Genomic DNA, 27,859 nt, shown 5'->3' with positions numbered 1-27,859 from the left:
AGATAGGGCAGCCGGGTGGCTCAGCGGTTTAGCGCCGCCTTCGGCCCAGGGGTCCCAGGATCAAGTCCCACGTCGGGCTCCCTGCATGGAGCCTGCTTCTCCCTCTGACTGTGTCTCTGCCTCTCTCTGTCTCTCATGAATAAATAAAATCTTAAAAAATAAAATAAATAAAATAAAATAAAATATAAAAATCAAATGATCATCTCCATACATGCCAAAAAAGCATTTGACATAATACATCCTTTCATGATAAAAACCATTAACAGACTGGGCATAGAAGGAACATATCCCAAACATAATAAAAGCTCTATGTGACAAACCCACAGTTAATATTACAAGCATACCTCTGACATACTGTATGTTGGTCCCAGATCACCACAATAAAGCAAATATCACAATAAAGTGATTCATATGAATTTGTTTTCCAATGCATATAAAAGTTATATTTATACTATTCTATTAAGTATGCAAACACCATTGTCTTTAAAAAGTACATACTTTAAGGATATTTTATTGCTAAAAAATGCTAACCAAAAAAAATGCTAATCACCATCTGAGCTTTCAGCAAATCATAATCACTGATCACAGACCACATAACAAATATAATAATGAAAAAATCTGAAACATTGTGAGAATTATCAAAATGGGATAGAGAGACATGGAGTGAGCAAATGCTGTTGGAAAAATGGTACCAACAGATTTGCTTGACACAGGGTTGCCATAAACGCTCTATTTGAAAAAAATGCAGTATCTGTGAAGCACAATAAAATGAAGTATGCCTGTATACTAAATGAAGAAAAATTTTAAGTGTTTTCTCTAAGATCAGAAACAAGACAATGATGTCCACTCTTACTACTTCTATTCAATATAGTACTAAAGCCCTAGCTCAAGCAATTAGGCAAGACAAAGATATAAAAGGCACTCAAATCAGAAAAGAAGAATTAAAAATTACCATTATCTGCTGATGATATATCTTAGAGAAAATCTCAAAGAATCAATCCAAAAACTATTGGAATTAATCAACATTTCAGTAAACTGGCAGATAAACTATGAATCAACAAACAAACCAATTGCATTCCTTTATAGTAATGATAAAGCATTTGAAAAACAAAGAAAACTCTCTCATTTACAGTAGCATCTAAACTATGAAATATTTAAGAATAAATTTATGCAAGGAAGTGAAAGATCTGTACAATGAAAATAATACTTTGCTAAAAGAAACTTAAAAAGATGTCAATGGAAAGATATCCCATGTTCATGAGTGAGAAGAATATTATCAAAATGGCCATGCTACCCTACAGATTCAATGCAATCACTGAATATCAAAATATCAAAGGCATTCTTCACAGAAATAGAAGAAACAATCCTAAAAGTTGTGTGGAACCACAAAAGATTTTGAATAGCCAAAGAAATTGTGAGAAAAACAATAAAGCCAGAGGTATTATTACACTTCTGGATTTCAAACTATACTATAAAGCCATACTAATAAAAAAACAGTATGACACTGGCACAAAAATAACACACATCGACCAGTAGAACAGAATAGAGAGCCCAGAATTAAATCCCTGGATATATAAATCCCTGGATATATGGTCAATCAATATTCAATAAAGCTAAGAATACCCAATGGAGAAAGGATATTCTCTTCAACAAATGGTGCTATAAAAACCAGAGAAACACATGCAGAGCAGTGAAATTGGATCCCTATTTCACACCACTCACAAAAACTGAAATGGATTGAAGACTTAAATGTAGACCTGATACCATAAAATTCCTAGAAAAAAATGTTGGGAAGAAGCTCATCAATACTGGGCTTGGCCCTTGATGTGATGAGCACTGGGTGTTATGCTATATGTTGGCAAATTGAACTCCAATAAAAAATTTTTACAGATTTTATTTTTTTTTTTTATTTAAAAAAAAAGAAGCAACATTAGAATAAAGTGGCCAGCTGCAGACATGGAAAAAAAAATACCGGGCTTGGCAATGATTTTTCTAACACAATGTCAAAAGCACAAACAACAAAACCAAAAAACAAATAGTGCTACATCAAACCCAAAAGCATCTGTACTGCCCAAGAAACAATATGAAAAGGCAACCTACAGAACAGGAGAAAATTTTTATCCAACCATATACTGAATTAGGAGTTAATATAAAAAAAAAGGAGTTAATATCCAAAATATATAAATAACAAGGTCAACTTAATAACAAAAACAATTCAATTAAAAAATGAGAACTAAATAGACACTTTTCCAAAAAGAACATCAAAATGGCCAACAGACATGAAAAAGATGCTCAACGTCACAGTTATCTGGGAAATACAAATCAAAACCACAATAAGATACTACCTCATACCTGTTAGAACAGGTATCATCTCAAAAAGACAAGAGACAACAGCTGCTGGCAAGAATGTGATGAAAAGAAATCCCTTACACATTGCTGGTAGGTATGTAAATTGGTCCAGCTACTATGAAAAACAATGTGGAAATTCCTCAAAAAATTAAAAATAGATCTACCATGTGATCCAGCATTTCCACCTCTGAATATATACCCAAAGAAAATGAAAACAGGAATTCGACAAGATACGTGCACTCATATGCTTACGGCAGTATTATTCACAATAGCCAAGATATGGAAACAACCCAAATGCCCATCAATGAATGAATGGATAAAGCAGATGTGGCCCATATACACAATGGAATATTATTTAGCCATGAGAAAGGACAAAATGGATAGACCTTGAGCACATTATGCTAAGTGAGATAAGTCAGAGAAAAACAAGTACTGTAGGATATCATTTATATGTGGTATCTAAATAAGTTAAATCTATAAAAAGGAAAATAGAATGGTGTGTGTGTGTGTGTGTATATATATATGGATAATTAATATAGAAAATATTGTACTATAATTATGTAATGTGATAAACATCACTACATCAGCAATCATATTATGATATATAAATATACCAAAGTAATATGCTGTACACCTTAAACTTACACAGTGTTACGTGCCAAACTTACTCAACAAAAAAAGAAAAAAATGTCTAGCAGAAACTGGGAAGAATAATATGCAAAGAAAGACAGGGAAAGGACTCTCTGGCTTAAGATGAAAGATTGAACAAATGGATTTATCTACTTGTATACCAAAAATCGCATGTAAATAACAAAAAAAAATTGTGGCTATATTTTGTTTTAGTTTTGTTTGAGAATAATATCATGACAGACTTAGATAATAGAAAAGGACACTGCTAGCAGATTGGAAATGTTTAGAAATTATTAGAAGACACAGGGTGGCTAGATGGCTCAGGTGATGATTGTGAGATTGAACTCTGTGGGGCTCCGTGCTCAGCACAGAGTTTCCTTGAGGTTCTCTCTCTCTCTCTCTCTCTCTCTCTCTCTCTTCCTCTGCTCCTCCCCCAGCTTGCATGTGCACTCTCTTTAAAGTAAATCTTTTTAAAATAATAAAATAAAATAGCACCCCAATCTCTATCCTCTTTTACCCTGCTTTAACTTTTTTCACAGCATTTATCAACACTGGGCTCCTTCCTTCCTTCTCTCTTTCCTTGACTGTACCTTATTTTAGCTCTCAGGGCAAAGCTATTCTTTTTCTTCACAGCTATACCACAGCACCAAAGACACTGTCTGGCACTTAGGAAATATTTAAGAAACATTTGTTGAATGAACAAAAGAAGGTTAATGCCTGATACAAGATAGGACTCAATATTCGCTAAATGAAAATCTAACACCTAGTTTTATAAAACTAAAGAAAAGTATGTGTACACAGGTACACATTAAATGTATATAAAAGGGAACACCTGGGTGGGTCAGAGGTTATGTGTCTGCCTTCGGCTCAGGGCGTGATTCTGGAGTCCCCAGATCGAGTCCCATATTGGACTCCCTGCATGGAGCCTGCTTCTCCCTCTGCCTATGTGTCTGCCCCTCTGTGTGTGTGTCTCATGAATAAACAAAAAAAATCTTTTAAAAAAATGTATATAAAAGTATCACAAAAGAATTAAAAGGACAGAAACCATATTTAACAGTTATATATAAAGAAAGGGGAATAAAAGTAGAGCAGCATACAAAATTCTATGCTTTATAATTTCTCTATATTCCATAATTTCTGTACTTTTTCAACTGTTTTTTTTATTTTATTTAAATTCAATTTGCCAACATATCGTATAACACCCAGTTGCTCATCCCATCAAGTTTTCTCAATCTTTTGTAATAAAAATATGTTCATTTATTATTTGTATAATAAAAATAATTTAATGAAAATCCCAAACCTACTAGTTAACAAATTACACACATACATACAAAGCCCTTAGCTTTATAGAGGGTTAACTTTTATAAATCAACATCAAATCCATTTAAAGAGTCATGGGATGGAAGCCTGAGTGACTCAGGGGTTGAGTGTCTGCCTTCAGCTCAGGGTGTGATCTTGGGGTTCTGGGATCGAGTCCCGCATCAGGCTCTCCACGTGGAGTCTGCTTCTCCCTCTGCTTGTGTCTCTGCCTCTCTCTCTGCATCTCTCATGAATAAATAAAATCTTATTAAAAAAAAAGTCACACACAAAAAAAGTTCTTTTTTTTTTTTAATTTTTATTTATTTATGATAGAGAGAGAGAGAGAGGCAGAGACATAGGCAGAGGGAGAAGCAGGCTCCATGCACCGGGAGCCCAACGTGGGATTCAATCCTGGGTCTCCAGGATCACGCCCTGGGCCAAAGGCAGGCGCCAAACCGCTGCGCCACCCAGGGATCCCAAAAAAATGTTCTTTATCATTACTTCTATTCCACATTGTATTGGAAGTCCTACTCAATGAAAAATGACCAAAATATAAAAAGTAAGGCAGGGCGCCTGGGTGGCAGTGTCTGCCTTCGACTCAGGTCATGATCCTGGAGTTCTGGGATCAAATCCCGCATTGGGCTCCCTGCTCAGGGGGAGTCTGCTTTTCCCTCTGCCCCCCTCACCCTGCCCATGCGTGCATGCTCGTTCTCTCTTTCTCTCTCTCTCTCTCTCTGCGAAACAAACTTTTTAAAAAAAAGGCAAAAATACTGAAAGCTAAAAAATTACACTGCAGATTATATGATTACCTAGAGAATATGAGAATTTAGGAAAAAAAATATTAGTACTAAACAGAGTTCAGAGTAAACTATCCAAATAAGAACCATGAACACAAAAAATCATGATCTTTCCTATCTACCAAACCAATTAAAATGAGATTTAAATATAAGACCCTATTCACAAAAACAGAAACTATAAAATACCTAAATATATACTTAATAACATTAGCTAACATGTTAAATGTGTTAACTTACACATTTTAACCATTGCATCCTCACAATAACCCTAATGAGTTATTAAGACTCCCATTTTATGGATGAGGAACCTAAAGCACAAAAAGGGTTTTTCATTTGCCCAAGCTTCACAGAGACTGATCCAAGCAGCACGGCACTAGAACCCATTCTTGTTACTACTATTCAACAGTCAATAGGAAAACTAGAAAACTGCAGAAGAAAACAGAAGACCTGACTAGCCATACCATGCTGCTGAATGGGAACAGTCAATATTAAAAAGATACAAATTCCTCCCCCAAATAAATCTCTAAATCAAGGCAATTTAAAAAAAAAAAAAAGATTTTTTGTGGATCATACCATACAAACTTATTCTAAAATTCACGGGGACAAGAACACATAAATGGCAAGAACATTTGAAAAAGGGAAACTATGAGGTGGAATGGCCTTACCAATTATAAAAATATAAATTTTTAAATCAACTGAAATCAAACAGTATACTGATACAGGAACGCAGATGAATGAAAGGACATTCTAGAAACAGCAGTGTTTACAACACTGTTGCAGCAGCACCATTTGCTACAATTCATAAATGATGCTGAAACAGGCAATTCATTTGAGGGTTAAAAAATATATTACCTCTTTACACTGAACACGTATAAATTAGATTATAGAGCTAAAAGGGAAAAATGTTCTTAAAGTATTTAAGTATTTAAGAGGAAATCATGTTATAATATTGGGGTGAAGAAAAATCTGTGTTCAAGGAGACACAAAATCCAGAAGTTTATAAAGGAAAAAAAAAAACTGGAAATGTTTCACTATATTGTAATTTTATTTTTTTCTAAAACAAAGCATCATAGGGATCCCTGGGTGGCGCAGTGGTTTGGCGCCTGTCTTTGGCCCGGGGCGCGATCCTGGAGACCCGGGATCGAATCCCACGTTGGGCCCCCAGTGCATGGAGCCTGCTTCTCCCTCTGCCTGTGTCTCTGCCTCTCTCTCTCTCTCTCTCTCTCTCTCTCTGTGACTGTCATAAATAAATAAAAATTTAAAAAAAAGAAAGAAAAATAAAACAAAGCATCATAAACAAAATCAAAGAGCAAACTGTATACAGGCATATCTCAGAGATACTGCAGGTTCAGTTCCAGACTGCTACAAGAAAACAAATATTGGGATCCCTGGGTGGCGCAGCGGTTTGGCGCCTGCCTTTGGCCCAGGGCGCGATCCTGGAGACCCGGGATCGAATCCCGCATCGGGCTCCCTGCATGGAGTCTGCTTCTCCCTCTGCCTGTGTCTCTGCCTGTGTCTCTCCCTCTCTCTCTCTCTCTCTCTGTGACTATCATGAATGAATAAATAAAATCTTTAAAAAAAAAAAAAAGAAAAAAAGAAAGTATTATAATAAAGTGAGTCAAATGAATTTTTTGGTTTGTTTCCGCTATACTGCCATCTGCTAAGTGTGCAATAGCATTATATCTTTAAAAAAAAAAAGTACATGGGCAGCCCTGATGGCTCAGCGGTATAGCACCGCCTTCGGCCCAGGGTGTGATCCTGGAGACCCAGGATCGAGTCCCACATCGGGCTCCCTGCATGGAGCCTGCTTCTCCCTCTGCCTGTGTCTCTGCCTCTCTCTCTCTCTCTCTCTCTCTCTCTCTCTCTCTCTCTTATTTATTCATGAGAGAGAGAGAGAGAGAGGCAGAGACACAGGCAGAGGGAGTGCCTCTGCCTCTCTCTCTCTCTCTCATGAATAAATAAAATCTTTAAAAAAAATTTTTTTAAAAACCTGTTTAAAAAAAAAAGTACATACCCTAGTTTAAAAGTACTTTATTGCTAAAAAATGCTTATCATCACCCAAGCTTTAGTGAGTTGTAATCTTTTTGCTGGTGGAAGGTCTTGCTTCAATGTTCATGGCTGCTGACTGATCATGGTAGTGGTTGCTGAAGGATGGGTTAACTGTGGCAATATCTTAAAATAAGACAACAGTGAAGTTGCCTCTGCATCAATTAACTCTTCCTTTCAAAAATGATTTCTCTGTAGCATGTGATGCTGTTTGAAAGCATTTTATCCACAGTAGAATTTCTCTAAAGATTAGAGTTAATCTTCTCAAACCCTGCCACTGCCTTACCAACTAAGTTTATATAATATTCTAAATCCTTTGTTGTCCTTTCAACAGTCTTCATAGCATCTTCAGCAGGAATACAGTCTATCTCAAGAAACCACTTTCTTTGTTCATCCTCATTCATTCAAGTTTTATTAAGTTTTGCAGCAATGCAGTCACACCTTCAGGCTCCACTTCTAGTTCTCTTCCTCTTTCCACCCCATCTACAGTTATTTCCCCCACAGAAACCTTAAGCCCCTTAAAAGTCATCCATGAGAGTTGGAATCAACGTCTTCCAAACTCCTGCTCATGTATTTGCAGGCAGTTTGACCTATTCCCATGCATCACTAATATTCTCAACAACATCTTAGAATGGTGAATCCTTTCCAGAAGGTTTTCAATTTACTTTGCCCAGATCCATCAGAGGAATCACACTATCTGTGGCAGTTATAGCCTTATAAAATCTATTTGTTAAATAAAGCTTACAAGTCAAAATTATTCCTTGATACATGGGCTGCAGAATGGATGCTGTGTTAGCAGGCATGAAAACAACATTCATCTCACTGTACATCTCCATTAGAGCTCTTGGATGACCAAGTGCATTGCCAATGAGTACTAAGATTTTAAAAGCAATCTTTTTTTTCTACGTGGTAAGTCTCAACAGTGGGTTTAAATATTCAATAAGCCACATTGTAAATAGATGTGCTATCATCCAGGCTTTGTTGTTCCATTTATAGAACAGAGGCAGAGTAGATTAAGCATAATTCTAAAGGGCCTTAGGATTTTCAGAATGGTAACTGAGAACTGGCTTCAATTTAGAGTCACCAGTTGCCATTAGGTCCTAACATGATGGCTGTCCTTTGAAGCCACGCAATAATTACTCCTCTATAGCTATCAAGGTCCTAGAGAGCATCTTCTTCCAAGAGAAGGCTGTTTCATTTATACTGAAAAACTGCTGTTTAGTGTAGCCACCTTCCTTAATTATCTAAACTAGATCTTCTGGATAACTTGCTGCAGCTTCTACATCTTGCTGCTTCACCCTGCAATTTTTTTAAGGTGTATTTATGGATTTGTATATATGGATGGATGGATGGATGGATGGATGGATGGATGGATGGATGGATGGATTTGAGAGAGTGAGCAAAAGAGAGAGCACAAGCGGGAGTAGGGGTAGAAGGAGAAGCAGACTCCCTGCTGAACAGAGAGCCCAACAAAGTGTTCCGTCCCAGGACCCTGGCTGAAAGCATGACCTGAGCCAAAGGCAGACACTTAACCAAATGAGCCACCTGGCGCCCCCTGCATCTTGCACTTTCATTTTACGGAGACAACTCTTTCTTCAAATCTCCCAAACCAACCTCTGATAGCTTCAAAATTTTCTTCTGCAGCTTCACCTCTCCCAGCCTTTATAAAACTGAAGAGAGTTAGGGGCCTTATTCTGGATTAGCCTTTTTTTAAGGAAATAATGTTCTATCCAGATCATTCAACTTTCTCCACATCAAGCTGTTTTGCTCTCTCATCCTCCTTATCATTTGTGTATTCACTGAAGTAGCACTTCTAATTGAATTCACAACTTGGCTAACTGGCTGAAGAGGTCTAGTTTTCAGTCTATCTCAGCTTTCAACATGCCTTCCTCACTAAGCTTAATTTTTTCCAGCTTTTGATGTAAAGTGATACACACAGGGTTCTTCCTTTAACTTATACACCTAAAGGTCACCTTAGACCTTTATTTATTAATTGGCCTAATTTCAGTATTGTTGTATCTCAGGGAACAGGTAAGCCCAAATGGAGGAAAGAGACAGGGGAATGGCCAATCACTGGACTAATCAGAATATACACTAAATTTATCAACTAAGCTTGCCATCTTATGTGGCCGTACTTTTGGCATCCCAAAATAATTACAATAGTAATATCAAAGATAACTGATATAATAATATAATAATAACTGATACTAATGTAACATGTTATATTATAGTATAATAATATAGTAATAATGGAAAAAGTCTGAAATATTGTGAGAATTACCAAAATGGGGCACAGGGATACAAAGTGAGCAAATGCTGCTAGAAAGTGGTGCTGACAGACTTCCTTGACACATGGTTGCCACAAACCTTCAATTTGTAAAAAAAATAATATGCAGTAGCTGTGAGGTGCAATAAAGCAAAAGCACAATAAGGTAAGGTATGCCTGTACTGAGAGAAGAGATTAATAATATACATAAGTTCTTTCACATTAATGAGCAAAGAAACAAATGAAAATGAGTTTTAAAAAGATATACAAACATTTCAAGAAATACAAGACAGCCAATAAATGATGCTGAAACTCACTAGAAATAAAAGATAACTGAATTAAAATAACATATTTTTCATCCAGCAAATTAGCTAAATAAATAAAAATTAATGCTAACCAATACCAACAAGGGGAGAGAATATTCTCACAACCTCAACTGGTATAGTACTTTTATAGGGAAATATGACTATCCCTGTTTTTTTTTTAAATGTAAACTCTACATACCTTAAATTCAGTAATTTCGTTTCTAGGTATCTTATGGAAATATTCATATACATGTACAAAGATATGTCAAGTGTCCACTAAAGTAACATTTGATAGAGAAAACCTGGAAATCACCCAAATGTAGATGAATAGATGAATGTGCAAATATCCTGTTGCTAAAACACAGCATACTCTATTGGCTTCAAGACCTTATTTTCTTATATAGAGAGAAAAATAGCGACACGATTTCAGCCTTAAATTGCTATGTCTGGGCCTACATAGATAGTACTAAATCATTTTAGATCAAAAGAGGTATTTGGGGACTAACTTTGTAATTGCATAACTTGTCATTACTTCCCCTTAAATATTTGTATGTATATAAGATGTTGCTGTTTCTCTAAGAAAGCTTCTCTTCCTCTAGCTTATTCAATTAGTTTTCTTTTATTTGGTTTCATTCTCCCATTGCTCCTGTATTGACATGGAAGACTAAAGTAGATTTTTCAAACTATGGCCAAGAATCCAGATTATGCTATTATTCTCTCTATAATTATCGACCTACTCATTTATTTGTTCCTTAACAAGCTAACCTTTTTGTGAAGAAATCCACTTTCAGTCATTGAATTACTAGTTAAGAGTTCATATATGAACTTTAAATCCAAAAATACTTGAGACTATGTGGTGGGGACGGGAAAGGTGGTGACAAGCTACCTAGTTACAGGGTAAGCCCTCCCAAATATCCTCTTTTAACCTAAAGAGATTTAGCGCTGTCTGTCTAGATCTGGAATTAACAATTTAAGTCTAGAGTCTTAGTCATTAATTACTCTACAGCACATTGTAGCCTTAGTCATTAATTACTCTGGAATTGTAGACATCTTTGCAGTTTAAAACTGCAGGCCTGGCTCAAGAAATCAATAAAAAGTATTAAGTATTGTTATGCCCCAAAAAGCTTTAAAATAAAAAATCAAATCCCTGTTTAAGTGCTTTGTCTATAATTCTAGGCCAGCTGCAGCTCTGAAGCTGTAACAGCCCACAAATTAAAGCCGACATGACCTGAGTCAACTAAAGCCTTCTTGCTGAAGTGGCATTAGTTTAGGGCTAACCATACAACTGTTTTTAAAAAACAGGAAAATGAAAAACAAAAACCGCATGGTACAATATAGTTCCTGCAAATAACCAAGCTAATAAACCTCACATATACCTTTACTTGTTAAAACATAATACCACACCACCCCATTTAAGACTCACCAGAAGCACATTTTGCTCCCCAAATGGCAGTCCCTCCCCATTTCTCAAGGTTCCTTGGCTACGGAACAGCTATTAGGTTATAAGTATAACTGACCATTTTAATAATGGCCCCAATTATTGACCTGGCTAATCTTTCCACAAGAGTTAGAGACTGTTTCTCCTGACTCCTTGAATCTAGGTTAGTTTTGTCAATTTTGTCCTATACATTGTGGTTGAAATTGATGTGAGCCCTGAGTCTGGGCCTCAAGATGTCTTGCAGCTTCTGCCTTTATTCTCTTGGGATTCAGTTGTCATGTAAATACCAGCCAGAATGAATAAAGAGAGATTCTGTGCAGAGACAAGGCCCACTTTCTTGTCCTTAACAACAAGGCCCCAAACATGTGATTGAAGCCATTTTACTCTAGCTCCAGCCAACCCACCAAATGAATGTAGTCATACAAATGACCCCAGGCAAAAAGCTGCTCAGTTATCCCATAGAGTTTTAAGAAATAATAAATCATTATTGCTTTGAGTCACTTATATTGTGAGGTAGATTATTACACAGCAATACTAATATACTGAAAGAACTCAAATGGTTGAGCAATACCACTTCTGGATATATATACAAGCAAATTTAAAGCAGGGATTCAAACAGGATTTGTAAATCAATGTTCACAGCAGCATTATTCACAATAGCTAAAAGCTGCAAACAACCCAACAGCTACCAACAGATGAATGCATAAACGAACTGTAGTATATACATACAATGGAATATTATTCAGCTTTAAAAAGGAAATTCTGACACATGCTACAACATGGCTAAATTTTGAAGATATGTTAAATGATGTAAGCTACATACAAAGGACAAGTAGTGTATGATTTCACTTATATGTTACCTAGAATAGTCATATTCACTGAAAGAAAGTAAAATGATAGTGGCTAAAAACTGGGAGGGAAGAAGAAATAGGGAGTTATTGTTTAATGAGTTTGGAGTTCCAACTTGAGATGAAAAGTAGCTCTGGAGACAGCTGCATAACAATGTGAACATACTTAATGCTACTGAACTGTACACTTAAAAATTATTAAAATGGTAAATTTTATTGTGTATGGTTTACCACATTTTTTCAGGTTATTTATTTATCTGAGAGCCAGAGAGTAAGCACAATTGGAGAGGGAGGGGCAAAAGGAGAGGGAGAAACCCTCTGCTGAGCAGGAAGCCCAATGTAGGGCTCAATCGCAGGGCTCAATCCCAGGATGTGGAGATTGTGACCTGAGCCGAAGGCAGATGCCTATCCAACTTAGACACCCAGGCACCCCGGTTTACCACATTTTTAAAAAGCACCTCTTGGGCACCTGAGGTGCTTATTATATTATATATAAATATAAATATATAACAGAATATTACTCAGACATAAAGAAAATGAAATCGTCCCATTTGCAAAGTCATGGACTGAGCTAGAGAGTATTATTCATGCTAAGTGAAACAAGTCAGTCAGAGAAAGACAAATACCATACGTTTTCACTCATATGTAGAATTTAAGAAACAAAAGAGATGAACATGAGGAGGGGGAGAGAGGCAAACCATGAAACAGACTTTAAACTCCAGAGAACAAACTGAGGGTTGCTGGAAGGGACATGGGCATGGGAATGGGTCAAATGGGTGATGAGTAGTAAGGAGGACACTTGTGATGAGCACCAGGTGTTGTTAACTAAGTGATAAATCACTAAACTCTACACATGAAACTAGTATTGCACTGTATGTTAACTGGAATTTAAATAAAAACTTGAAACTACAAAAAAAAGGAATAAATGTTAGTGAGGATGTAGAGAAGATATAATTATCTTACACTGCTAGTGGGAACGTAAAATGGTACAGCCACTTTGGAAAATAGTCTGAAAAATCCTCAAATGGTTAGTTTCCATGGATCCAGCAAGTCTATCTCTATTTCTTATATACCCAAAATAAATAAAAACAAGTTCACACAAAAGCTTTACATGTATGTTGATTGCACATTACTCATAATAGTCAAAAAGTGTCCACCAAAAATTGAATATATAAATAAAATGTGGCACATTCATATAATGGAATATTACCCAGCATTAACAAAAATGAAGTACTGATACATTGTATAACACAGATGAACCTTGAAACCATTATGCCAAATGAAAGCAGCCAATCACTAAAGATGAAAAATTATGATTCCATTTATATAAAATGTCCAGAATAGGTAAATCTAAGAAACAGAAACCAGATGAGTGTTTGCCTAGGGTTGTGGAGGTGGGGAACTGGGGAGACTGACAGGTAAGGAGTATGGGATTCCCTCTTTAGATATTAAAGATATTCTAAAATTATGGTTATGGATGCACAACTCTAAATATACTAAAAGCTACTGAGTTACATACACTTTATATAAATGCATCATATGGTATGTGAATTGTACCTTAATAATACTGTTCTTAAAATAAGGCAATTACAAGCACCTGGGAGGCTCAGTCTGAAGGGTCTGCCTTCAACTTATGTGGTGATCCTGGGGGTCCTGGGATCAAGCCCCACATCGGGCTCCCTGTTCAGCGGGGAGTCTGCTTTTCCCTCTGCCCTTCTTCCCCTTGCTCATGCTCTCTTTCTCAAATAAATAAAAATCTTAAGAAAGGAAGGAAGGAAGCAACCAAACAAGGAAGGAAGGATAAATAGGACAACTCAAGAAAGAAAATGTAATTATAGTAGAGTACATGTCTTAGTATAAACAACATTTGGATACTGTAAATACTGGTTTATCAAAAAACTGAGATTTTAAGATTTATTTACTTATTTGAGAAAGAGAGAACACAAGCAGGGAGAGGGACAGAGGGAGAGGGACAAGTAGACTACCCACTGAAGAGGGAGTATGATCCCAGCCTCAACCCCAGGACCCTGAGATCATGACCTTAGCCTAAGCCAGATGCTCAACAAACTGAGGCACCCAGGTGCCCCTAGATATATATTAAAATAGAGAAAGGGAAGTGGGAAGAGTTAGATATAAAATTTCATTATCAGAAAAGACCTGGCTAATGAAAAAGAAATTAGTTGATTTTTAGCAACATAATCAACTAGATTAAGATTTGTGTCAAATAAAATGGAAAGAGTAAGAAATCGTTATTTTTTTAGTCTACATAAATGAAGATTTTTTGACAAACCCTCCATATAAATAAAATATGAACTTTTAAGGCCATGATATAATGAAATAAATCAATGAAATGAAACTTAATAAAGATCCCTGAAAAAATATCTACACATATAAGAAAACTTAACCTATGATAGAGTTAGCATTATAGGAAAAAAGATATACCAGGAATTAGGAAACTATGGCTTACACCCTTTAAATATTTTTGCCTATTTTAAACACTTGAAAAAAATTCAGTGAAAGAATACTTCATGATACACAAAGTGCTCTAAAATTCAAATTTCAGGGCAGCCCGGGTGGCTCAGCAGTTTAGGGCTGCCTTCAGCCCAAGGCGTGATCCTGGAGACCTGGGATTGAGTCCCATGTCAGGCTCCCTGCATAGAGAGCCTGCTTCTCCCTCTGCCTGTCTCTCTCTCCTCTCTGTGTTTCTCATGAATAAATAAATAAAATCTCTAAACAAAAAATTCAAATTTCAGTCTCCATAAATAAAGTTTTATTGGAACACGAATGAGCTGCACTCATTCATTTACATATTTTCTATGGCTGCATTCTCCTTACAATAGCACAGCTGAGTAGTTGTGACAGAGACTCATGTGGCATTTTCACTGCTGTGCACTGCTGTTCCAGGCCCTAAAAAAATCGCAGCAATGCACTTACAACTCACCAGCATTTTAAGTGCTACATGTATCATTGTAGTGCAACTTTTTTTAAGTAGCAGTACATATTCATTGTGTCCTAATAAGGAAAGGAAAAGTGGAATTCAAATGTCACACTGTTAGTGGGGATTTTGTTATCAAATAATAGCAAAGGATTATGTTTATTATCTAATATTATAGCTGAGCCAAAAGAATAAAATATTCCCAAGACTTAATAATCATCACAATATTTGCAACTTACAGGAAAGCAACAAACAGAAAAATTAGAAAATTTAAAGTGAAATGCCTTATTACAGAATTTCTTCACATAAATTAAAAATGAAAGAAACTGCAAACAAAAAAAGTTTCTTTTTTTTTTCCAAAATAAGTTTCTAGGTGGCTCCACTTTGTCAGCCAAGAGAAGCTATTCACCCATGATAAGTTAGATTGCGTTTATTTGCAGCAGCTGAAGAAATTTATCCAGAGAAAATAAACCTAAGACCATTAGCCTTTCCATGAAAACTACAGCTCAAGATTTGAGGACGTTAGTTAACAGTACTGACAGGCAGTTAAAAACAAGGCAAATGACTTTGACTCCTAATGTGCCAAGAGATGTTACCAAAATCTCAGTTATTTGAGTAGTCAGTGCCAAGTTTGAAGTGACTGAGCAATTAGACTCCATGAATATTCTGCATGGAAGAACTATAGACAGGAATATATTTTTTTAAGATTTTTATTTATTTATTCATGAAAGGCACGGGGGCGGGGGGGGGGGGGGACAGAGACACAGGCAGAGGGAGAACCAGCCACCATTCAGGCAGACGGATGTGGGATTTGATCTGGGGAATCCAGGATCACGACCTGAGCCAAGGAGACGCTCAACCACTGAGCCACCCTGCACCCCAAGACAGGAATATTTTCAAAGGGGTCAAGAAAACATGCATGCACTACAACTAAAAATGGAATCTAATATATATTATCACTAATGTTGGTAAAAATTTATATGGAGCAGAAAAAAAGGTTTAGTTGGACCAATTTACCTTTCATGAAGTGTTTCAAAGCCTACGATTCTTCATGGTCTTATTCATCAACAGTACTTCACAGAAAATATTTGAATCTATCATGCATTAGTGAGGTAGTAGTGTCATTTACTCTTTTAGTAGTGTCATTTACAATCGTCAGTTCTGTCAATTTTTTTTCTCAGAAACAGAAGCTGAATGTCTTGAATTACCTTACTATGACTTAGCAATGGAAACATTTTATTGTAATTTTTGAACTTGAGGCCAAGACTGGAATTTTTCTGAAAAAGAACAGCCTTGGGGGGATCCCTGGGTGGCTCAGCAGTTTAGCGCCTGCCTTTGGCGCAGAGCATGATCCTGGAGTCCCAGGATCGAGTCCCACATCGGGTTCCCTGCATGGAGCCTGCTTCTCCTTCTAACTGTGTCTCTGCCTCTCTCTCTCTCTCTCTGTCTCTCATGAATGAATGAATGAATGAATGAATGAATGAATGAATAAATAAATAAATAAATAAATAATCTTAAAAAAAAAAAAGAACAGCCTTGGGGCCCTTGGGTGGCTAGTGACTGAGTGTCTGCCTTTAGCTCAAGTTATGATCCCCGAGTCCTGGGATCAAGTCATCAGGCTCCCTGTGGGGAGCTTGCTTCTCCCTCTGCCTCTCCCTGTGTCTCTCATGAATAAATAAAACCTTTTGATAAAAAATTAAAAAAAAAAAGCATCCCTCAACAACTACTGTAAAACACCAAATGGTTTTGGAAATTAACTTGTTCTGAAGGTTCCATAGTGTTTCTTGTTTTTTAAAAGATTTTATTTAGATTCTATTTTATTTAGATCTTTCTTCATGAGAGACACAGAAAGAGAGGAAGAGACATATAGGCAGAGGGAGAAGCAGGCTCGCAGTAGGGAGCCCAATGCGGTACTCAATCCCTGGACCTGGGGATCAGCCCTAAGCCGAAGGCAGGCAGATGCTCAACTGCTGAGCCCATCCCTCCATAGTGTTTCTTAATGAATTCAACCCAAAATTACAAAATAACATTTATGCAAAACACCATACGATTTTCTTCCTTGTTATAGAAGTACCTACTAATGTCTTTAATTTTGCCTCGACTGACCAAGCCTAAAATATTTATTACATAGCCCTTTACAAAAAACATCTAATGACTTCTGGGATAGTCATAAGGTATGCTTGGACAATTGGTTGTACATATTTTTATAAAACATTAATAAAATTAGATCCATACCCAAATATAAAAAGCAAAACTGTAAAACTTCCAGAAAATAAATCAGATGAAAAAAAGCAAACCATAAATATAAAGATGAAAAAAAATCTAATTAAATTTTGAGACTTTATAAACAAAGGGTGAAAATAAGCTATATAGACTTAGAAAATATATTTGTAACTCATATCAACAAAGGATTCAAAATATATAAAGAATTCTTACAAGTCCATTTTAAAGAGGAAAAGAAGGGGGCACCTGGGCGGCTCCGTGGTTGAGCGTCTGTCTTTAGCTCAGGTCATGACCTCGGGGTCCTGGGATCGAGTCCCACATCAGGCTCCCCGCAAGAGCCTGCCTCTCCCTCTGCCTATGTCTCTGCCTCTGTGTGCCTCTCATGAATAAGTAAATAAAAATCCTTAAAAAAAATAAAGAGGAAAAGAAGAATACTCCCCTCAGAAGTTCATAAAAGGAATTCATAAAAGGAGAAGGGCACTTCATAAAAGGAGAAATTCAAATGGCCAGGAAACATGAAGCAATGCTTGATCTTATTAGTAATAAGAGAAAATGCAAACAAAAGGACTTTTTAGAAGAGAAAAACAGGAGCACCTGAGTGGCTCAGCTGGTTAAGCATCCAACTCTTTTTATTTTTTTTTTTTAAGATTTTATTCCTGAGAGACTGGGGGGGGGGGGGGGGCGGTGCAGAGAGACAGGCAGAGGAAGAAGCAGGCTCCATGCTGGGAGCCTAACGTGGGACTCGATCCCAGGTCTCCAGGATCATGCTCTGGGCTGAAGGTGGCACTAAACCACTGAGCCACCAGGGCTGCCCAGCATCCATTCAACTCTTGATTTCTGCCCAGGCTCATGAGACTGAGCCCTGTGTTGGGCTCCAAGCAGGGAATGGAGCCTAATTAAGAGTTTCTCTCTCCCTTACCTGCTTCCCCTCCACTCAATGATCAAGCAATTCCGTGCCTGCTCACTCTCTCTAAAAAAAAAAATAAAAGAGAAAAATATTTCCTACAGATCAGATTCTCAATAATTTTTTAAAATCTAACAGTATCAAGAGTTGGTAGAAAGGTACAGAAGGAGGAATCGTAGTGCTCTATTGGCATAAATGTAAAAATAGTACAACCAATTAGAAGAGTACTTTGGCAACATCTAGTTAAAAATGAGTTGTTTCACTCATAGGTATATAGATAAATTCTCAAATATGTGACCAAGGTGTCAAGTATAAAATGTTCACTGAACACTGGGAACAAGTTAAATGTTAAAATAAAAAGAAAATAAAATTTAGGGGATCCCTGGGTGGCGCAGCGGTTTAGCGCCTGCCTTTGGCCCGGGGCGCGATCCTGGAGACCCGGGATCGAGTCCCACGTCGGGCTCCCGGTGCATGGAGCCTGCTTCTCCCTCTGCCTGTGTCTCTGCCTCTCTCTCTCTCTCTCTCTCTCTCTCTCTCTCTCTCTCATCACAATAAATAAAATTTAAAAAAAAAAAAGAAAAGAAAATTTAAAAAAACAAACAGAAAATTGGGTATAATCTAAATGACCAGTAATAGGAAAACAGATAAATTATGATGTATTCATACAAGATATAACTAAACAGCATTTAACACAGTATTATACTTATTAGCATCAACAAATCTCAAAAGCAATGTTAAACAACAAAAAAAGCAGGTTCTGAGACATCTGACAATTTCTACTTATATGTCTCATAACAATAATATACACTGTTTATAAACAGTGTATATTATTGTTATGTATATTAAAGTATAAAAATATACATAGGAATGGTATATATATCTAATTTATATACTGATTAATAGTGGGAAAAGAGGGTAGGGAATGAAATGTGAGGAGTTTATAAAGAGCTTCAACTCTCTTGGTACATTTTTAGTTCTTTAAAAAAATTTTTTGCTCTGCAACAAAAGTGAGAAATAAAATGATAAAAAAAAAAGACTGAAAAACAGATTTTTTTTTTTAAGGTTTTATTTATTCATGAGAGACACACAGAAAGAGAGAGAGAGGCAGAGGGAGAAGCAGGCTACTCACAGGGAGCCTGATGCGGGACTCGATCCCAGATCCTGAGATCATAATCCAAGCCGAAGGCAGGCACCCAATCACTGAGCCACCCAGGTGTCCCTGAAAAACATATCTTTATCTAACAATCAGGCCAGAGGAGAAAAGGATGAACGAGTAAGAAATGAAAGCAAGACTATGAGACAGGCACTAATCTAGGCACTGCTGATACAGCAGTGAACAAAAGAAGCTCCTTGTTCTCACAAACCAGTAAATATATAGTATATCAAATGGCAGTAAGTGCTATGAAAAAACATAAAATAAGAAAGAGTATAAAGATTGGGGAACTTGAGTAAAATTGTTACTTTATATAGAGTGCTATTTAAAGCCAATGAAGCTGGATAACACAAGGAGCAAAACGGGGGGAAAAAGGTCTGAGGACTGAAGCCTCAGCACTCCAAAATTCAGAGGTCAAAGAGATAAGGAGGAATCTTTGAATGAGGCAGTAAGAGAACTAGAACAGTATTGATTGACCTGGCAGCCATTTGAAAAAAGCATTTCAAGAGGGAAAGAATGATTAACCATGTCATATGACATTGAAAGGCCAAGTAAGGTAAAAACTTGAGAACTGACCAACTAAAAAGGATATTGGTGATCCTGAAAACAGCTATTTTAATATAGCAATAATGGCAAAAGACCATTCTGAGTTCAAGAAATAATGGGAGTGTCAACTATACATCAATTAAAAAAAATTTTAATGATGCTGTGGAACATACAAATGGCAATGAAAGGTATAAATCATTTACTAAATGAAAAAAAATTACAGATTAAAATGGACATTATCTCAAAAAAAAAGATAATAGGAGTACCTGAACTGCAAATTTCAAGTACAATTCTTTTTTTTAAAGATTTATTTATTTATGAGAGAGAGAGAATGTGCATGTACATACATGAGTAGGGGGGGAGAGGCAAAGGGAGAGAATCTTCTAGCAGACACCCCGCTAAGCGTGAAGCTTCACTCAGAGCTCAATCCCACAACCCATGAGATCAAGACCTGAGCTGAAACCAAGAGTCAGAGGCTCAACTGACAGAGCCACCCAGGTGCTCCAAGAATAGACAATTCTTATAACAAGCTCTGCTATAAATAAAAAGAAATTTGAGTAGCTGGAACGGCGTAACTCAGAGGGGATATGGAGTAAAGAAATGTCTTTTTCCTGATGACAGGAACAATTACAACATATTTGTATACTTATGGACATGATTAGTAAAGGGGGAATAAAAAAAAGTAAAGGGGGAATATGATGATGCAGAAGGGGGAAAACTGCTAGAATAATTGATGGATAGCATCAATAAGGAGAGGATGGGAGCTCGTGCACAAATGGAGAGAGTTCTTAGAGGTACAAGCATGATTTATTAGTAACAGAAGAAAAGGTATGCGAAGACTCAAAAAGACAAAACCCCTCCCTACAAAAATTTCAGAATAAGGGGAAAGATAAATGAAACATATATAAAACAGCTTGAAAAAATCTGCTACAGTGGTATGTATATAAAGTTGTAAATAACTCACTGGTGAAAGGGAAAGACTGAAGTAAGAGTCAGAAGGAATTCACAAGGGGCACCTGGCTGGCTCAGTCAGTACAGCATGCAACTCTGGATCACAAAGATTACATACATATATAAAAGGATTCAAAAGGAGGTAATGCTTCAACTCACAAGGCAAACGGGACCAGAGGGTACAGCATGTGCCAAGAAAAAGAGTACAAAACAGCACAACAGAAGATAAAGCTAGAAAGAAACCAAAAATGGAGGAGCTTAGAGTTTGTTATGGTAAGAAGTTATGGTTATAAGGAAACAAATGAGAGAACACAATCCATATTTGTACTAATCAGGGCTCAGTAGCTGCTCAAAATGTGTTTTCACAGAACGGCTTTTTAGGCTATCATGTAATAAGAGCACTACCTAATAGGGTTACTACGAAGATTAAATGAGATAATCTACATAAACTCCTTGGAACAGGACTTCGTACATAGTAAGCATTCAACAAATGCCAATTCTCATTATTAGAAGAAGCAAGATTACTGTTGGTGGTAGTAATAAAAATATAAAATCTCTCTGAACATCTCTCCAAAGGACCAAGTTAACTTTTCAAACTACAATCTATTTCCTACCCTTCTGGAAATAGTTAAATTCTGGTCCAACCATATAATTGAGCCCTTCCAGCCCCCTGCCCCCAATACTAGAAAGGATCTATAATAGGAGTCTATAATCTACTCAGTTTCCTCTAAGTTGGATTGACTTCATTCTGGGAAACAGTATGAATATGAGGCTAGGTCAGAGTGGAAGGCCCAAATAAACCAATCTTCTTGTCTGTCAGATCTCCTAATTAGAGAATATCCTTGAAATAGACCAGATCACCAGAGGTTACCCTACATACCTACCAAATTCACTATGACCGGGTTCACTCCCAAAGGATTATGCAGGGAATAAACAGGCTTCTTAGGTAAAGAAAATTGATGATCTATCTAATAAAATGGTAATAATTAAATTATGATATATCTACACAATGGACCACTAGGTAAACAAAGTATAATGAAAAATAATAAGCAAATGTTCATGACCATTTTTTAAATATATATCAAAACAATATGGTACTAGCACAAAACAGGTACACAGATCAATGGAATACAATAGAGAGCACAGAAATAAACCAATACATGGTTATATGGCCAATAACCTATGACAAAGAAGGCAAAAATATACAATGAGAAAAAGACGGTCTCTTCAATAAACAGTGGTGGGGAAAACTGGACAACTACATGCGAAAGAATGGAACGGAACCAGTCTTACACCATACACACACACAAAAAAAAAAAAAAAACCTCAAAATGATTAAAGACCTAAATGTAACACCTAACTAAAACCATTAAAGTCCTAAAAGAAAACACAAGCAGTAATCTCTTGGACATCAACCTTAGCAACATTTTCCTGGCTATGTTTACCCAGGTAAGGGATAACAAGACCAAAAATAAACAGGGACTGTATCAAGCTAAAAGCTTTTGCAGTGAATGAAGCCACCAACAAAACAAAAAGGCAACCTCCTGAATGGGAGAAGGTATTTACAAAAGATATATCCATTAAAGATTAATATCCAGAATAAAGAACTCCTACAACTCAATACCGAAATATAATCTGATTAAAAATGGGCAGAAGACCTGAATAAACACATTTCCAAAGAAATCATACAGATGGCCAACAGAAACATGAAAAGATGCTTACTAATCACAAATCAAAACCACAATGGGAAATCACCTCACACCAGTCAGAATAGCTAAAGACAAGTAATAACAAGGCAAGGATGTAAAGAAAAAGGAACCATTATGCACTATTAGTGAGTGTGTAAATTGGTACAATCACTTTGGAAAACTGTATAGAGATTCCTCAAAAACTAAAAATGCAAGTACCATAGAATCCAATAATTCCACTTCTGGGTACTTATCCAAGAAAAACAAAAATACGAATTCAAAAAGGTCTACACACCCCTATATTTACTGCATTATTTACAGTAGCCAAGATATGGAAGCAACCTAAGTACCCAAAGATAGATGAATAATGAAGCCTGCTTCTCCCTCTGCCTGTCTCTCTGCCTCCCTCTGTGTGTCTCTCATGAATAAATAAAATCTTTAAAAAAACAAAACAAAACAACAAAAAAACTTCTTTAGAAATGTCTATCTCACTATCTAAAATTTCTCACTTCATAACTCACTACAATCTAGTTTCCTTCCATTCCTTTGAAACTGCTTTCACTGGAGCCAAATAATTTCTTGGGTCTCCATGAGACTGTTCTCAGTTCTTATATTACCTGACTTCTCAGAATAATCAAATAATGATCACTCCTTGCTTAAAGCATTTTTCTCCACTGGCTCCTCATTTTAAAAAGGGAGGGGAGAGAGGGGACACTATCATCTAGTTTTTCTCCTGCTTCCTTTTCCATTCCAATGATTTTCGGGCTGCTCTTCTGTGTCCTTAAAGATCTTCAGCCTTACAGAGATAAGTTAATGTGCTCAAGGTCACATAAGTAATGATGGAAAACTAGATACAAAAAGGACTAAAAATGCCATACTTACACATCTTAGCACCTATTACATTTAATGCATTTGTCCTCCAGTATCTGCTCCCTAACTCTACCAGGAATCTAGATGAACTAGATTCTTGAGAGCTTTTTAATGCTAAATCTTATTTCCAAAAGGAACATTTTAGTTAAGACTGTTCCTATGCTTACCAGCCCATCAACTCACATTGAAGAAATCAGTCTAAGGAATGGTAACAAAAATACATTTATTAAAGTCATATTAGTATTCAGAAGATTAATGTATTTTAACCTTAGAAGCCCTCACTTTGTTAACTGAGCTTGAATCTCACAAGGTAAGATCAAATTTGTCTCCACTTTACAAGACTAAGAAGGTACAATTGAAATTAAGTTTTAAATTCAGGTATCAGACCAAGAGGTTGGATTGTCCCAAGTTCCTAGAATTTATGAATAAGTACACGATCTCTCTGGTAGCTCTCAGAATCTATAATATTACCAATAAGGTGTATATACCACACTGCAAGTACTGCCTATACCAAAAAAAGCATTACTATTCCAGGGGTTCCAGCTGAAAAGGTCAAGAAATAAATCCATGTTCTTCCCATCCAATACAAAAGAAAATGTTCTCTGATGTTCTGATATCTGAGATTTGCCTAGAGCTTCTGTTCAGAAGTGTGTCACCCCACTCCTAACTTTGGGAAGCCAGCAGATGTTCACTTAAATTGTGAACATCCCTCTGTTCCTCTGCAAATAATAGTAAACAATATAACATTCAGAAATAACCTGTACCTTTTTCAGCACACATCCATTATTTTCTATAGCATATTGAGAATTTAATTACGATAACTGTCTTCTCACTTCTAATAGTCTGAACAAATTTAAATTAAAAAGCTTGCAAGCCTTTTCATATTGTTCTCCCCTTCCCCACAGAAAAAGACAGGTCTTTTTACAAACCGATTAAACAAGAAAAGTGTTTACACTTTTTTTTTAAAGAATTTATTTTTTTAAGATTTTATTTATTTATTCATGATAGACACAGAGAGAGAAAGAGAGGCAGAGACACAGGCCGAGGGAGAAGCAGGCTCATGCAGGGAGCCCGACGTGGGAGTCGATCCCAGGACTCCAGGATCAGGCCCTGGGCCAAAGGCAGGCGTTAAACCACCGAGCCACCCAGGGATCCCCTAAGAATTTATTTTTAAACAACCTCTACACCCAGCATGGGACTCAAACTCACAACCCCAAGATCAAGAGTTGCATGCTTGGGACACCTGGGTGGCTCAGCAGCTGAGCATCTGCCTTTGGCTCAGGGCGTGATCCTGGAGTCCTGGAATCGAGTCCCACATCGGGCTTCCTGCATGGAGCCTGCTTCTCCCTCTGTCTGGGTCTCCACCTCTCTCTGTGTGTCTCTCATGAACAAATAAATGAAAGCTTTAAAAAAAAAAAAGTCGCATTTTCCACAGACTGAACCAGCCAGGTGCCCCAGTGTTTTATACTTAAGTCAATCCAAATTTCCAGAGTGCTCTTCGTTATTAAAATAATTTATATTTAGACTGCGCTAAATAATTCTGTCCATCTAGAATTTCCTTCCCCTTTACACCAATAAAGATTTGAACAGCAGTTCCCAACCTGAAGCCCCTTAATTCTTATTATAGATGTTTAAAGGATTTCAGCATAAAAGTTAATTCTTGCAGATGAGAAGGAAATCAACACTTACCACCTACACAGATCCCTTAAAAAAAAAAAAGATATCCTGCAAGTAGGTTTAACATTTCAAAAAAAGCTGAATACAAATTACACGTATACATATGTAAAATTCCACAAGCTATTACTTAATAAATAGTAAATCTTTCAGGCATTATTTCACCATAATATTCCTTTAATCAGGTCTGCCTCTGGTGCTTATTCATACATTCAAAAGACATATAGTTATAATATGATGGATACATACTGTAACAGGCCATGTACAAAACCCTACTGAAATACAGTGAAACGAGGGATTGGTTCTACATATAAAAACTTCAAGAGAGGGCAGCCCGGGTGGCTCACCGGTTTAGTGCCGCCCTCGGCCCAGAGTGTGATCCCGCAGACCCAGGATCCCGTCCCGTGTCGGGCTCCCTGCATGGAGCCTGCTGGAGATCTCCCTCTGCCTGTGTCTCTGCCTCTCTCTCTCTCTCTCTCTCTGTGTGTGTGTGTGTGTGTGTCTCATGAATAAATAAATAAAATCTTAAAAAAAAAAAAAAGAAAAAAAGATTTGAGTGAGCACAATGCCTGGTGCACAGTAATATGTAAGCATTTGTGATATAAACTTGCCAAAATGAGATCATTAAATGAAATATCTAAAGCAGTTAGTACAGTATTTGACACATAGTGTATATTCTATAAACATTAGTTGTTAATATGTAATTTCACACAGGCAGTAAAAGCTAAAGCTGTTACTTAACATTTAATCTGGAAAGTAAGCACTTTCTATCAAGGTTTCAATTTGTTCATTCACATATTACTAAAGCAACCACTCTCATCTTTAATGAGAAAAAGAGAAAATTTAGCCCATCCACAAAGATTTCTTGACCCTGCAGCTCGCAAAAAAAACAGCACAAGGAGTTGTGTACTGTTTTTTTTTTTTAATTTTTATTTTTTTATTTATTTATGACAGTCACACAGATAGAGAGAGAGAGGCAGAGACACAGGCAAAGGGAGAAGCAGGCTCCATGCACCGGGAGCCCGACGTGACTCGATCCCGGGTCTCCAGGATTGCGCCCTGGGCCAAAGGCAGGCGCTAAACCGCTGCGCCACCCAGGGACCCCAGGAGTTGTGTGTACTGTAAATCCTAGACTGGGAGTGAAAGGAGAAATTACGCCAGTCTTAAACTTGGGGCTAAATCACTTCTTTCCAGACCTCAGTTTCAGTCATCTGTCAAATGGGAGAAATGGGGAGTGGAAAAGATTATCTCCAAGGTTCTTTCCTGCTCTAACACCGTAGAGGCTTATAAGAAATTGGGATCTAGAATCCTTCACCTTCCAACCCCATAGGAGTAAGAACATTATAAAAATCAGCAAATGGTACACTGGATTTGGTGTCAAATGGACAGGGTTTTCATTCTCAGCTGTTACTTAGCTGTGTAATTCTAAGGAAGAAGCCAACTCTCTGGATCTTAATTTCCTCAAGCTGGAGAATGAAGTTTTTGGACAATACAATCTCTCTTTACAAAACATCACAGTCACAACATTGTATGAAATAAGCTACCTCTGAAAGAAATATTTAGATGGTACTAAGCTACCAGCTATTAGAGATGTTTGGAGGATCCCAGAACAAAAGTAGACAGTTTCAGGATTCGAAGAAACCTCACAGTGTCTTCTATGACTCACCCAACTGAGCGCCAAGTCCTCTCTAACAAGACCTTGGAAGAGATCCCCAAACACTCTAGTAAATGAGGAACAACCCAGGGAAACCAGCCCCTTCATCTTAGGTCAGCTATGATGCCCGCCTTCTTTTACTTAAGCCGCACCATCCTCTAACTTCCACCGCATTAGTTTTACCCCCTCTTTCAACCAAAGGCACCTGCTTATTTCTGGATAGTGATAATTTGCCTCTTAAACATCCTCCCCAGGATTAAACTCCCTCACGTAACGCCAGGGCTCCCGCACCACCCAGACCGCCGCCTCCAGAGAACCCTCCACTCTTGCTGTAGCGAACGTCAAAACAACTCGAGCAGCCCTTCCCCGTCTAACGCGCCGACTCCTCCCAGGGCCCGAGCCTCCCGGCCTTCCCAGCTGACACCACACGGAAGCCCCGAGGGCCCTGTCCGCCCCCGCCCGAGGAAGCGCTCGCGGTGAAGAGAGCCCCTGTCGCTCCTTCAGGAGACAGAGACAAGAAGTGACGGCGTCAGCAACCGAGGGGCCCGCGCCCGGCTCGCCTTCCCGGTCCACGCCTCCCCGGTCCACGCCTCACCGGTACTGCTTGGGGTCGCTAGGAGACTTGACGATTTCGGGGTCTCCGGCGTTAAAAGACCCCCTCCGTCCCTCCTCCTCAGATTCATCAGCTCCCAGACGGGCAGCCCGGCCGCTCTCGCCCAAATCCTGCCCATTGGGCTGCAGGTCGGGACAGCTGCAGGTCGACTTCGCCTTGTTCCTTCCAGGCATGGTTGGAGGGAGCAGGGGTCTGGCAGCAACCGAGTCTTCGCACGGACCCCGCGCCCGGATTCTCCACAGCGCTGCGAGCTCCCGCCCGGCCTCACACCACAACTTCCCCCCGGTGGCACAGACTGCAGCAACCGCGACTCTCCTCAGCATTCACCACCAAGCCGGAGCGATGGGCATCCCGCTCGCCGGGGACCTCCTCCCCCTCCTCCAGCCGCTCCTCCTCCTCCGCGTTCCAGGGGCGGCAGCGGCCGGCGCTGGCGCTGGCGCTGGTGCTGCCGCAGCCGCAGGGGAGGACAGGCCTGAACCCCTCCCCCTATCCGGTCTGCCTCACGGCAGCTTCCCTCATCCCCAGCCCGCCCGGCCGCCGGTGACGCTGCCGACTCTGGCCAATTAGAAGGCAAGAAAGGAGGTCACGCGCACGCAAACCACCAATGGAAACGGAATAAAAGGAACCAAAGAGACCCGGCCGGATTCTCGGAGCACCGGGAAACCCAGGG

The 27,859-nt window shown here is 38.1% G+C and overlaps 1 protein-coding gene across 2 annotated transcripts in view; it reads right to left on the bottom strand.

Annotated features, from left to right (window-relative positions):
- Positions 1-27,642, bottom strand: part of NRDC (nardilysin convertase) — an 88,634-nt gene extending 60,992 nt beyond the window's left edge. For both annotated transcript variants that reach the window (XM_055341597.1, XM_055341598.1), the window contains exon 1: positions 27,172-27,642. In XM_055341597.1, coding sequence (XP_055197572.1) covers positions 27,172-27,512 — 341 coding nt within the window. In that variant the 5' untranslated portion in view covers positions 27,513-27,642. The remainder of the gene's footprint in view (positions 1-27,171) is intronic.
- Between the last annotated feature and the right edge of the window lie 217 nt (positions 27,643-27,859).

Source organism: Nyctereutes procyonoides, unplaced genomic scaffold, assembly GCF_905146905.1.
Source record: "Nyctereutes procyonoides isolate TBG_1078 unplaced genomic scaffold, NYPRO_anot_genome, whole genome shotgun sequence".
NCBI classification, from domain to species: Eukaryota; Metazoa; Chordata; class Mammalia; order Carnivora; family Canidae; genus Nyctereutes; species Nyctereutes procyonoides.
The sequence above is the reverse complement of the archived record's forward strand: the minus strand, read 5'-3'. Positions and strand labels throughout refer to the sequence as shown.